Source organism: Pyrus communis, chromosome 12 (assembly GCF_963583255.1).
Source record: "Pyrus communis chromosome 12, drPyrComm1.1, whole genome shotgun sequence".
Taxonomy (NCBI): domain Eukaryota; kingdom Viridiplantae; phylum Streptophyta; class Magnoliopsida; order Rosales; family Rosaceae; genus Pyrus; species Pyrus communis.
The window spans coordinates 24292126-24307272 of NC_084814.1; the positions used below are offsets into that span (position 1 = coordinate 24292126).

General features: G+C 36.2%; 2 protein-coding genes across 3 annotated transcripts; one reads left to right on the top strand and one right to left on the bottom strand.

The window, feature by feature from the left end:
* Positions 1-2010: 2010 nt before the first annotated feature.
* On the bottom strand, positions 2011-9014 carry LOC137710609 (G patch domain-containing protein TGH-like). Its single transcript, XM_068449678.1, has 16 exons — positions 8726-9014; positions 8141-8231; positions 7944-8038; positions 7370-7473; positions 7038-7099; positions 6864-6938; positions 6473-6624; positions 5861-5936; positions 5678-5764; positions 5466-5543; positions 4937-5084; positions 4287-4776; positions 3791-4075; positions 3570-3698; positions 3269-3487; positions 2011-3173 (listed from the first exon to the last, which is right to left on the bottom strand). The coding sequence occupies exons 1-16, from the start codon at positions 8858-8860 to the stop codon at positions 2427-2429; spliced, it is 2973 nt and encodes a 990-aa protein (XP_068305779.1). The 5' UTR covers positions 8861-9014; the 3' UTR covers positions 2011-2426.
* A 2565-nt stretch (positions 9015-11579) lies between these two features.
* On the top strand, positions 11580-15147 carry LOC137710484 (protein Dr1 homolog). Of its 2 annotated transcripts, none has more exons than XM_068449518.1 (6): positions 11580-11769; positions 11891-11952; positions 13412-13501; positions 13957-14051; positions 14451-14519; positions 14715-15147. In XM_068449518.1, the coding sequence occupies exons 2-6, from the start codon at positions 11898-11900 to the stop codon at positions 14874-14876; spliced, it is 471 nt and encodes a 156-aa protein (XP_068305619.1). In that variant the 5' UTR covers positions 11580-11769; positions 11891-11897; the 3' UTR covers positions 14877-15147. The 2 variants fall into 2 exon arrangements, with proteins under 2 accessions (XP_068305619.1, XP_068305617.1); XM_068449516.1 differs by having other exon boundaries at positions 11634-11769; positions 11858-11952.

The following is a 15147-nucleotide window of genomic DNA, read 5'->3' on the forward strand; positions in this document are numbered from 1 at the left end:
TTTTTTTTTTTTTTTTCTTTCTGTGTTTTTTAAGAAGCAGCTGGGGGATGACTAGCTTGCCAGCTTTGACTTGTAGGTGGAAAAGCACCAAACTTTGAACGTGGAAACTGGACAAGAAGGGGAGAGAGAGAGGAAACTCAACTACTAGCACTTGTTAAATGAATTGAAAGGGAAAGAGCTTCGAAGATGATTCCAATCTTTAAAATGCAATCTAAAGCAACAAAAAATTCCTAAAAATTCAACAATCTTGGTAAATAAATAGATGACTTTTGTGTCAATTGCCAAAAAAGTATGTTGGAGAAAGACTTGCCGTCCGGATCAAGCCTTCCAGAAGTTCTATAGTAAAGATATTTATCTAGAACCACTCAAGCTAAATTTTCTCACATGATAAGTTTGATATAAAAAAAAAAAAAAAAAAAAAAAAACTTTCTCACATAATAATGTATAGTTTAATCAAGGGAACTTTAACGAAAAGCTCTCAATACTGTTCATTTTAACGAAAAATCATATTTTTTCACTAAAAAGTCAATCATGGTACTATTCACTTTACCCTTTCTTTTATCCTTATCGTTAAAACTCAAAATTTTCAAATCTTTTTTTTATTAGTTTTTTTTTTTTATTTAACTTGTTCGTCATTCTCATAAGAAGGATGCGTACAATTCATAAACAAAATTATATATAAAATAAAATAAAAGGTTGTAGCAAGGAGACTTGAATAGCCCAGTTAAAGTAAAGCTTTTACTTTCATAGAAGAACGTCAGTACGACAAAATAGAAATTTCAAAATTTACCTTCCTGGACAATTTATATCGTGAAATGGCGGCGCTATAACAAATGTACAGTACCGTAATTTGCGGTTGCTGCACAAAGCTGGCTATATTAATATGAAAATTTTATTATTTTTGCACATCCTCGATTATATATATCTCTTGATTTTTCGTAAAAAGGATATGTACGGCAAAAAGACGAAATTAATATGAAAATTTTTATTTTTCTAGCTCATTCCTGATTATTTGTAGTTCTTGATTTTTCTCTACTTTTTTGCTTCAATAGTTAAAAATAGTGTATGAAAATTATCTTCTAAATAATATAATTGTCGTTTTGAGATTTTTTTGAATAAAATTGAAGCAAATAAAAAAAAAACTAATGAAAATGACTTAAAAACTTTGAGTTTTAACGATAAGGATAAAATAAAAGGTAAAGTAAATAGTACCATAATTGACTTTTTAGTGTAAAAATGTAATTTTTCATTAAAATAAACAGTACCGAGAACTTTTCGTTAAAACTTCTAATAAAAAATGTGATATGCAAGGAAAAGCTAGTGGTAGCTGACTGTGAAACGGAGCTGTCAAAAATAATTAAAAGGTCGGAGGGTCAAACAAGACCAATCACGTGCTCTAATTAATCATTTTATTAAGTAATCAGTAATTAAGAGAGAATTTTGGCAGACAAGTTTGACTAATAAGTATAGTTCCTCTGTTTAATGTGGACTAACTGGTACATGCCAACCCTAATTGTACAAAGTCTTTTTCCTTTTATGGAGTGATTTCTGTGTTATCGAAAGTAAAGGGAGATTCTTATATGTGACCGATAAATCATTTTCTATCTTATTCGTGATGTGATCATTTGATGAGTAAGTTAGAGAAATGAGAACTATGTAATAAATTAAGTGAAATGGAAATGGGGATGTAAGTTTTAGGAGTACATACAAGATTTGAACTTTGGGCTCAACGTTAAAGTACAAGTCTTTTAAATAGAAACAGAAAACGAAACCAGTAAAAAAAAGAAATTGAATTTTTTCATTGAGGAATTTCGTCGAACACTGACGTATTGTCAACAACCAAATCATGTTGCGCACATGTCAACAAATATCAACATATGCAGAAGCAATCTGATAAGTGATATCTAGTTTGTCGAGTGTTGTCGACACAATCTATGGACAAATACCTAACAAGCATTACATGAAACACTTGGTAAATGCCAAAAGAACCCGTACCAAATATTCACATTCAAATGTATACAGACTCCTCGTTGTCTGGAACCAAGGATATAACCGTCCACAATTCTTGTTTCTTTGAACCTACCTTTGTTTTAAACACGGCACCTACTTTTCTTTTGCTAAAGATATACCTAGTTTCTCATTCGAGTAACAGAGATTTCAAATTTTGCAAATATACCCACAAACTATACATATATTACCTCAACGGCAATATTACATCCAACTGCAGTAATGTTTCAGACTTACATGCATACAAGGTGACTGCTGAATCCTACTGTCCAGCAAACATCTAATTTCAGTTATAAGTATCGAAACACAAGCGCCACGGCAAAGCTTCCCAATCAACGAAACAATACGGCCGGCATCCGGCCAGTCATTCTAAACCTTGTGCAAATAGATGCACTGTTCAAGGAAAAAGTACATCACTTTCAATCTCGCCTTCTGTGCTTGTCTCTCCTGGATTCTGAACGATCCTTCTCGGGGGAGTCTCTGCTTCGACGTTTATGATGCTTCGAGTGTTTTCTGCTACTACTGCTCTTTTCTCGAGAGGATCCTTTCTTCTTCCCTTTAGACCTAGAACGGTGATGGTCACAATGATCACTGGATGAATCGCTATCTGAATCACTGTGTCTATGCTGATGTCTCCTAGAGCGCTTTCTGCTCCTTTCATCTTCTGATGATGGACTGCTGCTCACATTCTGGGGCCGCCTTGAGGGTGTTTTGTCCTTCCTATCTTCTTGAGGTGCTTTTTGAAAAATAATCTTGTCAAACTGATTCCCCAAAGCATCCTTCTCTGCGGTTTTGCTATTACATCTCGCTGAATTACCCGTCAAGTTAACATTAAAAGGTTCAGTATTGTCACGTGGAGCATCTTGAGAACTTTCCGGTCTGTGTGAAATATCGCGAGTGGAAGGTGGCTTATTATCAACTGGCAGGATACTGGAATGTCCTGAACCAGCTCCCTTGGGAGGCGAAGATGTCCTGGCTTTGTTCGTTGATGAGGGCAGCTCAGGGGGAACCTCTAGGCCTAGTTCTTTTCCTAAGGATTCCAAAAAGTCGCCTGCGATCAAACGGTTTAATGTTGTATTAGCTGCTTCAACCTTCTTCTCTGGCTTACCGACCCCCTTGGGAATAGAGGCATCCTCATCATCATCCTCATCATCAGAAAATATAGCCTGCACACAAATGAAGATTAATACTAGGCCATATTCTACGCTACGTATAACATATACACGTAAAAACAAATTATTGAATATTGTGTTTAAAGCACCTTGTAAAGGTCAACTGGCCTCTCGACGTTTTCAACTTCAACATCAATTGCGCTTTCCTCATCAACTACATCTTTGCTTATTCCTTGGGCATAAGATTGAACACCAGGGATGTAATCTCTCTTTACAATTACAGTTTCTTCTGCTTTTGTGTCTTTTCCAGAATCTGATGTAAAAATCAGAGTTTCCATTTTGCTCTTCATCCGTGGAGCTGGTGGTGGCTGCACGTGACAGTATCTATGGTGATAAGAAAAATGTTGAGAGAGAGAGAGAGAGGAGTTATAGAGGAGTATTCAACTGCACCTTCCCCATGAAAGGATCGATGAGATCAAAGCGTTTGCATAAAATAGGTGAAGGACGCCACTGATATTCTGTCCGTTTTATGCAAACTTCCTTTTTTATCAATTTTTCAGCTTGAGTGTCTTTGGCTTGCTGTTTTAAAAAATAAGAAACCAAATAATTAAATCAATAAATAAAAATCACATTTACAACTTCAAAACCTGATAACCAACAGCAAAACATACCACCGATCCCCCAGAAGTAAACTGCATGGCTCCAGCAGATAAAAAATCCATGAACTGTGATGTGGAGAGTTTGCTTTCTTTACTCCATTTCCCTTTCTGTATTGCATCGGCTGCAGCCTCAAAGTCCAATCTCTCACGAGCACGAACTGCTTCTGACATATGACTAGCTCCACCAGACTCAGTAGATCGAAGTCCTCCTTGATACTTCTCCTTGAGAAACCGCTCAAACCTTTCTTGCTTTGCAGGATCATCATTGAAAGGTTTTGCAACTTCCAGCATCTCGCCCTATATTCAACACAAAAAACAAGGTGAAAAAATCTAAAACTTTCCTTGAGCAAACACAACCCAGTTCTTTCGTTCATTCATACAAGTATGAAAAACTATTGGTAGCTAAGGCAATGCATAAGTAAACCAAGGACATTACAATCTAGATTCGCAAAACATTTATGAAAATAAACATTTGAGAAAGGGGACAAGCAAGATGTATCGTACTCACATCTAATGCAGGTTTAGTAAAAGTATCTGAAAGATTGTACTGAAGCTGAATGGCATCTTTAGAAGCAACGGATGAATTTGACTCTTTGGAGCTTCGTTCCAAAGGCCTTTCCCCTAAAAAATTTCCACGGTTCTCTGCTGTCATCTTCTGCTTTCGTGGAGACAATTTACCATCCAATATCTCCTTGGTGTGATTGCCTCGCTTCTGTCGCTCCTCCCACAGTTTCCTTGCATAATAATCATGGCCAGTCCCTCCAACTAGAAAACTAAACAAGGGATTTGACTGATTTTTCTCTCTGGAGAGATCCTCAAATAATTTACCACATCGAGCTACTAAAGTTGCGACCCCGTCAATTAAGAGTTTCAGATTATTATCTTCGGGAGGAGATACTTCTGGGGGACCAGGATCTCCAAGCTTGTAGCCCGTATCAAGAGGCTGAGAAAATTTATGGTGGGGTACAAAATCTTTTGGTACTACAGGAGGATCAAATCTGGAACAAATCCCAGAGTGGTAGTTAGCATTTATGCATTCAGAAAAAAAAAACAAGTGGAAAGATCACTCTTTTCAGCATACTTGCATGAATATAAAGTTAATAAATCAATGAAAAAAAGGCAACTCACATGCACCAGAATACTAAAACCTCTAATTACCTCTCATGCTGGTAGTCTGAGTTAGATGCAAGTCTAAATCCAGAGAGACCACCAGGTTCCTTTCGAACCAACTTTTGCTTGCTATCCGTGATTGATCTTGAAGGCTCATCGTCAATATCTTCAACATAAGTTTCCTCAAAGTCGTAACCTGAACAAGAAGTACAATTGCAAAAATTTGAGCACTAATAATCAATAATTTTCAACAAAAAGGTAATCTGGTTAACCCAAAATTAATCCCACCAACAGGTCTAATCACTACAGAACTATACGTCTTTACCCAGTAAATCACAAGCTGTGGGATATATCATGCAAAATGAAGAAAAAAATGCGATGGAGCAATCTGTGGTCTGAATAAAGGGAAGGGGAAAGCATTGATTAAATTAATCACATCTTGAGTAGTTTCTCCCAGAAAACATAATAGGGAAAGACCAGCACCAAAACCACAAAGTGATTCTATGCAATGAAAGCAATGACTCTATAATAGCTATAATTACTGCAAAGATTGATTATTCGTGACAATAACACTAACCCGAGTTATAAACATCCTCATCTTCAGCATCAAGTTCTTCAAGTGCTCCAATTCCAAAACCAGGAGCAACCTTTCCTGCTGATGAATAACAAGATAAATCAATCATAAGTTAAGGCCAACCAATCCGTGCGACCAAAGAAAAGCAATAAGAGGACAGAGCCCTAAATTAGAAGGCCAAAAAAAAAGTTTTGTATCTGGATCATAAATCTTACACTTGAAGCCAAAAAGATTATTGTCCATTGAACGGGCACTTCTATATCCAATACCCCTATTCTCAGATGGGCGTGATCTCTTCTTATCTGAATAAAACCAATTAAAATTGTAGTTAGGATGCATTAGATTGTCATAATCACAGAACTATGACCCAGTTATCTTAAAAATAAATAAACACTTACCCCTGAACTCAGGAGCATGCTTATAAGGATCAAAACCTAATCCATGAAGGTCCTGCTTTGGGTAGAGTACATAAACCTGAAGGAAAAGATGTGAGGCACAGAGAAAATCCAACCAAAATAAAATGAAATTTTTATCTCATGCTGAAAAGGGGTCCTTCTTGTCAAAATTTGAATTGATAAAAGATATGGAAATTCTTGAGTTGCTACAAGCTCCAAATTGGCAAGTTGCAAAAGCAATGCGGTCTTTCTGTTATTGGAAAGAAATCATTGGAAACCCAGCAGTACAATTATGTTAAAAGAACAAATAGATCCGGGGATGAAGTATCCAGTGGCTGCCGCTCCTCAAAAGAAGGCTATTACAAAATCCTAATGGTTAAAGGAACTCATCAAGAAAACGAGCACTGGCAGGACAAAGAAATTTGATACCAAAAGAAAAAAAAATTTACACGTTCCAAAACTCCAACTCAACTTATGAATTAAACATATACACAAGAGGATCATCTGTTCTGTTAACAAAGCATGAGAATTATCTATTGTGATTGAAATACTGAATCAAGAAAGAAAACAAAAAAAATAAAAGAATGACTGACATGGAAAAGAAAATTTACTTACAGGTGTGCTTTGAGAAGATTGAACGTCATCAACGGCAGGCAGCTCAATATGATTCTCCAGTTCGCCATGAACGGGCTCAGAGTCAGCCAGCTGTGTTTTTGCATCACTGGAAGAAAATGCTAAAAAAGCTTTTCGAGCTTCCCTTCGAGCATCTGTACGAAGGACATGAAATAGTTTAAGGCTTTAAGCCATGACAGAAAAACCTCGAACAAGAGAAATCAGATGAAACTGTATGTATTCTGGTAAGCCCACACATGCTAATCAAAGTTAGCAAAGCACCTCATACTAATGATCTAAGTTCCAGGTTATAAAATAAGCATATAATTCACACACGTCAAATGATACAAGAGCAGTTGATTTTATAACAACTTTGAGTTTGCATGCCACATACCGTATGATAAATCAGTATGTGAATCCTTGATTGAACGACCATGACGCCATCCCATCTTCAGCAGCAATTTTACACCTAATAAAAACAGCAAGCAGGGGATAAAAGATGTGCAACTAATAACTTTAAAGAAAACATTATTTGAACAATCACTAACCCAAATTTACAGAAACAAACCTATAGAATCTGTGGCTGGAAGAACTAATTCATCAGGAACAGGTCCAGGAATAGCTGACGGCCTAAAATACATGACAAACAAGATATCAACAAGTTAGCAAACAATGCATGACACTATTTTCAAGGAGTACATTTAAAAAAAAATCTGTATACTTAATACCCGAACAACTTAATTGTGTTCAGCAATGGTGTGAAAGTATTACAACTCCCTAGAACCTAAAGGTTAGGGTACACCGAAAAGTAGCATGCAGAACCTTAACATTTTTATCCAAATGACTAACTTGTATTATTATGATCAACTTGGTTATATTGCAATTGACCTACACCCCAACCTTTTCTGTTGTTCCTTCTCAGCTTGTTTACGAGCAAGTTCAGCAGCTGTAGATCCAAATGTATCAAACTGCATGGATGTCCCCAAAGATTGGCCTTCAAGCTCCTAAATGTTAAGAAGAAGAGTCAGAAAACTGATTTAAAATCTAAAGTGGGGTAGTCCTCATTATCTAGTATCTGCAGGAACTCCATGGTCATCCGATATGATACCTAAAGAACTCAAAACATAAGTATACTACTCATTTTTTTAAGAGCTAGACAACAGTAAACATTACATGAGAAAGAAAATTACCCTATTTCCTACTTTTAATCCATTTTTTTGCTAAATGAGAATTCTTATATAATTGAAACCAAATTCAGGTTGTGATTTTCCAACGAATAGGTTTTCATTCCCTTCGTTCTAAAGTTTATATTAGGTAAATAGAATAAATAAACATGAAATAAACATGCATATACATGTAATTTACCCATTTAAAAGGCGATGATTCCAACATTAACGGTGTTTGTCATATATTCACAGAGTTGAAGGATATAAATGAAATAGGTGTAATAGGTCAAAGCCAAGATCAAACATACAGCTCTTTCATCTTCATCTAAAAAGTTTATAATGTCCTGCGTTTTGACTTCAGCTCTGTTCTTCCGCGATGACACAAAAGTCTGTGGTGTCCACCCTGCACATTTGTATCAGACGGCTTAAACCATTAGCTACCCTTGAACATCTTAAGAAAAGGAATCATATTTCTAGTTCAAATGAAAGAGTGATGTAACAATACCCTCTTTTGAGCCAACTGTATTGTAATAGCCAGCAGAAAACCCTCCGCTAAATGCACCATGAAATCTCCTTCTCCCTTCTTCATCTCTAACCTGGAGACATAGAAAATTTAGAGAAGTGAACAAGACTGTTCATTTAAACATCAACAGTCAGCAGAACCATGGAAAACTTATTAAAGCTTAACTTCATGCGTAATAAACTTCGTTCAATAAAGATAGCATAAATTGGCATCTCACATGCATCACTCATCATAATTCCGCTATACGAGCTTAGCCAATTATCATCTTCGATGTCAAAATTCGAAAGGGAAAACAACCCATTTCAACCTGCAGCTAGTTCACCCAAAATAAGTCCACAATTTCATATTCCTTTTCAATTTTTCTCATCAACCAAACACATTACTAAAACTACCAATTGCAAACTCTCTTTCTTCACATTAAAACCAATTGCACAACTTCTAAGCTCAACACAACTGACATTAAAACTCAACTGTCATACTCCAATACATAACATTCAAATTTCTCCATTCTTTCAACTTTCTCGAGCTTTCTCAGGAACCAAACAAAAGATAAGAGCAAAAACATACCTCTTGCTTCCAAGGAACGACAGTGCGCAAGTTACCGGAGGCCTCGGCTACGGACTTCTTCTTGCGACTGGTGAAATCTTCCTCGCGCTCTATCGGTGTTCCGTAGAACACGAAATCGTCTTCGTCCGAAGCCATTGTTTGATTAATTTCTTAATATATTGATAATTAAGAAAAATTATGCGCAATCAAAATTAATTAAGGATTAGGGTTTCGTCCGGAGTAATCGTTGCAGGGCGAGCAGGCGCGGCAAAGCCCTGAGAGAACGAGGGATGGAGCTGAGCGAGGTCGAAGGAAGCGAGAGAAAACGTCGAAGTATTTTTGGACCGGAAAAAAAAATGTATTTTGGGCTAGACTGATTGGGCCGGATGGGATTGGCTGTCGACTCACTGAGTATGAGGCCGCCCTTTTTATGCAATCTTTGGGCTGATTGGCCTGATTAATTTGGTCTGGACTTACACTACAAAATATAATTATTCATTTTTTCCAACTTTTTTCTTTGTTGGATTTTTTTTTTCCAACCAATTGCAGACAAAAAAAAATAAATTATATAATAAGAAGGAATGAAATCAAATAACCACAGACTGATAATATTGTTTGTTAAAAAAATCAATTATTTTGTTTAATTGCAAATTGGAACCAAAATTATCTAATTTCTTACTTGGTCATTACTAATAATTACCTTTATATTCAAACCTTAGACCTTACACACAAAACAAAAAACATTATATGTAAAATTTGAACAAAAAGAACTTGCATTTCAAGTGGTTATATGGATTGTTTGAAAGTGTTTTTTTTAAATGGCTAAAAAGGATTTTGGTGAAAATGCTTTTGAATCATCTTTAGTAAAATGTTGAGTGAATCCCGGAAATATACTTTGGGCTCGTTTGAATGTGCTTTTAAAATTACTAAAAACTCTTTTAGAAAAAATGTTTTTTGGTTCCAAAAGCATTTTAAGTGCTTTTCCAAAATTTACTTGCATTTTTACTAAGAATTGGTTCCAAAAACATTTTCATTAAAAGCGCTTTCAGTCATTTCAAATTATGATTAAGGGGCTTTGACTGGTTGCCACATCAATTTTTTTTTTTTTTTATCAATTTTTATGTCATTAATATATTTCTCCAAATTAAAAATGCTACATATTAAATTCCGAATTTATCCTCCTCTTCGGAGGTTTTTTTTTTTCTTTTTTTTTTCTGGGAGGGCCTTTTATTCAGGGATTCTTTATATATATATATATATATATATATATATAATTATTAGTTGTGTTTATCCAGATTCGTTCTTACTTCTAACATTTGGATGGGCTCTTCCATTTGAATTAGTGGTTGCTTTCATAAATTTATTTATTGACATTTGAACAGTAATCCACTTTTGAGGTATTTTAGGTTTATTACTGCTTGATGTTTTCGATGTTTTCTGCTACTTGTGGGTGCGGCTGGTAAGTTGCTGTTTATTTATTTATTTTTCTACTCTTCTTCTTCTTCAAATTTCTTTCCTTGTTGTCTAACCGATGCTTCTAATTTGGGGCATGATGCTTGGTGAGCAACCCTTAGTTTGGTATGGCAAAAATGATAGCACTACAAATGAGAGTGTCGCCGGCCGCATTAGCCAATCAAACAGAAGTTTGTAGGAGGCAATATCTTCAAACATACCAAATAGGAACCACCTCGCACACGAGGCATGTTTCTACGAAGGACGAAGAACGCATTTGGGCAATTTATAACGTACCAAATGAATGATACGTCTTACAATATTATTATTTAATGTACCAAATAACTGGTACGAATAAATTAATAAATGTATTTTATACATCTCAACCAAACTTCAATTGACAGGATCGGTTTTGTTTAGAAAAAAATAATAATGACAAGATTGGTACGTTTAGTTATGCCTTCAAATGTACCAAAGCATTTGATATAAAATGCACCCAAGAATCAAATTAATAAGAAAAAGGTACGTTAGAAGTTATAATTTAGTACGTTTGTTGGAAGGTATTTAGTACGGTTGTCAATAATTGAGTACGTCTGTTTAAAGTTATTAGATATGTTTTAAATTTTTTATTGATAGTTTTCCAAATAGGTACGTTAACAGTGGTATACATTTTTAGTGTACCGAGCGGGTTTGTATATCATATTCAACTTGGGTACAATTGTTGTCATATATTGAGTAAGCAACCATTAACAATTCAAATTCAAAAGCCATTAAAATAATACTTCCAGATAATTCCAGGGATAACAACAAAATAAAAAGGATAATGACAGTTTTTAATGGAATTGAAATACTAAATTCAGAAGGAAAAAATTTGCTAGTAAAAATAAATAAGTTCTCAATGCTTGAAAGAATCGTAGTGTCCGTAAATTTTAGAAAAACGAAATTATTTTTTGTAGTCTACTTGGCTCCTCATTTAGAGGAGGCGGTACAATCAAAAACGTAAAATCTACAGATGTTTAATTAAACAAGTTGGGGGAATGAGGCACTAATATCAAAAGCTCCAATTTTTTTTATCTAAAAGTATTTTTCAGTTATTTTATAAACAGTTTCAAAAGAGAATCCAACAATGATCCTCTTGGTAAACCAAAAACATCCCAAAGGTAATTTCGGGTGATTTTCTCAAACGCGCCAAATCGCCATTGGTTCTTTCTCTGGAAGAAGAAAGGAGTAGAACCCTCTCGCTTACAAAACCAAACAATCCCTAAAAACCTCCACGCGTCCCCACTCCGCGTGCGCAACACCCGCTAACCACTCGCACCCCGAAAACACGGACGTCGAAAATTCCTCCACGACGCGCGTGGTGGACTCGTAAATCAACGCGCTTTTGGGGGTGAGTTGTTTCGTTTGCCCTAATCGCCTGCGAGCGAGATCTGGCTCTCTTATCCTGAAGAACCCAACGCCCTTCCCCTGATAAATCCATATATTCAATACCATGGCCTCCTTCCGATTCGTGATCTTCCTGCAACTCGGATCGTCGTCGATCGGTTGATTGATTCGTCGTCTACGCCGTCCGATTCGTGTTCTCTCGCTGTCCGATTCAACTCGGTTATCAGGTGAGTCGTCTCGGTTCTGCGGGAATCTTCAGATCTGTGATAGCTTTTTTCCGTTTTGTATATTTCCGTTGAACTCTTGAATATGTAGGTGTTGATTTCGAGGGCTTTACGGTGTGCGCAGGTTCAGGATGGATCCGATGGACATCATCGGGAAGTCAAAGGAAGATGCTTCGCTTCCGAAAGGTAGATTCGTAATTTTTGTGTTTTTAATTGTTTGATTTTTGAGATTATTGTTGTTAGGTTTATCGATTTCATGATTATTATTATTATTTTGTTAATTTGGTGTAATTATCTTTGGATTTTGTGATAGAACGGTTTTTGCAACATTAGTGCCCTAGGGTTTGGGGATTTGCTGCTGTTCTTCATTTTTTGCTAATTGCTTATGTAAATTGATTAATTAAAGCTCGATTGAAAATAATGATAGACAAAATCTAGTATATTGAATTAAGGGCTTCAAGAAATTGATTTATCGGATACGAAATAGCGGGTAGAACGGTATAAACAAAGGGAATACAATTTTGATTTGGATGGAGTAGGTATGCATGGTTTGCTTTCTGGTCAGGGGCCCCGAATTTGCTTTAAGGACTGCTTTCAGCATGTGATTAGAACTGTCATTAGGTTGTGTGCTAGTTCATGTTTCCTCATGTTGAGGCAACCCCTTTAAGCGGGCGCGACAAATTATTTTTGCGTTTACTTGTCTAGTCATATGTCCCTGTAATCATTTATCTCTATCACTTAATGATATTAGTCTTTACTTTAATCATCTCTAGTGGTTACTCCTCATGGTTTCTTTCTGTTCTTGAATTCCCCATATGGCATCTTATACTGTTTAGGGTTAAAAACTTTTTTGGTCACTGTGTTTATACCTAAGATCTATTTTGGTCACTGTGTTTTCAATTCGTCCATTTGTTCACTGTGTTTCTCAAAGTTTGCAATCTCAGTCGCTTGCGTTGACTTTCTATTAGAAACATTAAATATTCATTAATTGATTGAAAAAAAATAAAAGATTTAAAATACATTTTTGGACTAAAGGCATAGGGAGATCAAGGGGTAGAATCTGGAGAAGCGGGTTAGGACTACCACCACCCCTACACCAATCAACCACCTCTATCTTTCTGATGATCTTTTGGGAGCATAGTATCTGGTATTGAGTTTTGGTATCGGTAAGGGGCTTTGGGCATTTTAGGTTGGTGGAGGGAGATGTTTGCGGGAGCACTGGGAGGTGGGGTGGGATTTGTGGAGGGGATGAAAGAGAGGAGATACTGTTAAATGAGAGATACTGATCTGGGTTGGTGGAAGGTTTTTGGGGGGGGGGGGGAGGGCGGCGGTGATTTTCTTTTTTTAGTTTTTTTTTTTTTTGAAGTATTTTAATTTTAGAAAATGTGTTTAAAATAGACTTGAAGTACTTTTTATAATTTTAAAATTGGTTAAAAATATTTTAATATTACTTTTAACAGAAAGTTAACGGAAGTGACTGAGATTGCAAACTTTGCTAAACACAGTGACCAAATCGGATGAATTGAAAACACAGTGACTAAAATAGATTTTGGGTATAAACACAGGTTTTTAAACCTACTGTTTATTATACACTATATTGCCGCCATATGTGCGTCTAGCTTATGATTAATATTCATTTTTTCAGCAACCATGACGAAAATCATTAAAGAGATGTTACCACCAGATGTACGCGTTGCAAGAGATGCTCAAGATCTTTTGATTGAGTGTTGCGTAGGTGAGAATATATGAATTTGTTATCTTTAGTTTACGTTTTTACATTTGTACTTTGATTCAAACTTGCTTTAGTTTTGCTATTGCTGATGCATATATCTTTGTCTCTGGGTGTCTGTATAGATTAAACCCTTATCCGTTTAGGCCAATAGCATGTTCTGCGTGTCATACGTAGTAGTTTCAGTTAATACACAAGATGCTTTTTTGGATTCCAATACAAATGTGACATGTATTATTTGAATAAGCTCGAAGCAACGTTAAAATAAAGTTACTATTTCAGTTTTTCTGAGATTTTTATTATCAGTTATAGCAGTTGGATTTTCTCCCAACCTCTTTGTTTGCCCCATAACTTTGGGTTTTGAATTGTTGTCTACTGTCTTGGTGCTTTAATTGGATGGATGCTTTATTTTCTTTATTACTGAAGAAAAGCCTTCATGAGTTACGTTATTGCTTTTGCAGAGTTTATAAATCTCATCTCGTCAGAGTCAAATGAAGTTTGTAGCAGAGAGGAGAAAAGAACAATAGCTCCTGAGCATGTCCTCAAGGCTTTACAGGTTTGTAAACAACCCATTTGGACATGTTTTTTAAGTTTTATAAATATGGTTCTCGTAAATTGTTGTTGTCCATGGTGCTTCTGTACTTTCATATTGCAGTATCAGTCAGTATGTCTATGAGTCTGTGCATATGGATGTATCTTTATACTTGTAGGCATTACCTGCATGAATTTCATACTTCTATCATGATAGCTATCATGACATTGGTCTACATGGATCCTCGATGAGATACATATCTGTACGATAAGCCTAAATTGTTACCACTGATTTGTGCGTATACCAAGAATGGAAGGTAGTTTGTTAGTATTGTAATTAGTGGCGAGGAGCAAAAATGTCCTATACCGTGTGACATGTTTACGACGACTGCATTATCACATTCGTTCTCTTCTGTGTTATCAGGTTCTTGGGTTTAGCGAGTACATTGAGGAAGTTTACTCAGCATATGAACAACACAAGCTTGAGACTATGGTAAGTGTTCACGATGTTGTGCCTTCTGTGCAGCTGGTTTAAACCTGCAGTTGCCTCTATCTATGTACACATGCTTGCACACTCCCGCACTTACAACTAGTTAACTGGTTCACATATCTATCTTTAATTTGTTAAGCAGTCGTGATCTTCCAACATAGAAGTATATACTGATGCAAGCGGGATTCCTTCTTGCAGCATGACTTATCAAAAAGTGTCAAATGGGGGAACGGAGCAGAGATGACAGAGGAAGAAGCCTTGGCTGAGCAGCAGAGGATGTTTGCCGAGGCACGTGCCAGAATGAATGGTGGTGCCACTGCACCCAAGCAACCAGATCCCGAACAAAGTTTAGAGAGCTAACTTTAGGACCTTTACTTTTTTGTGAACCGTAGGCAAGTATCCTTGACTTATCGATTTGTGCTTCTCGTATATGTACAAAAAAAAACCATTGAGTAGCGAGTGTGCTGGTCTATGTCCTTATGCACGCTTAAGTTGTATTTTCTTTATGGATCCATGTCTATAAGTTAATGTAATTAGTAGAGTTTGTCCGACTCCTGGTGCCGCCACTGTATGTAATTATTTGGCGCTGTTTAGTTAATAGTTTGGACGACAGAGCTCGTTTGCATGGTTA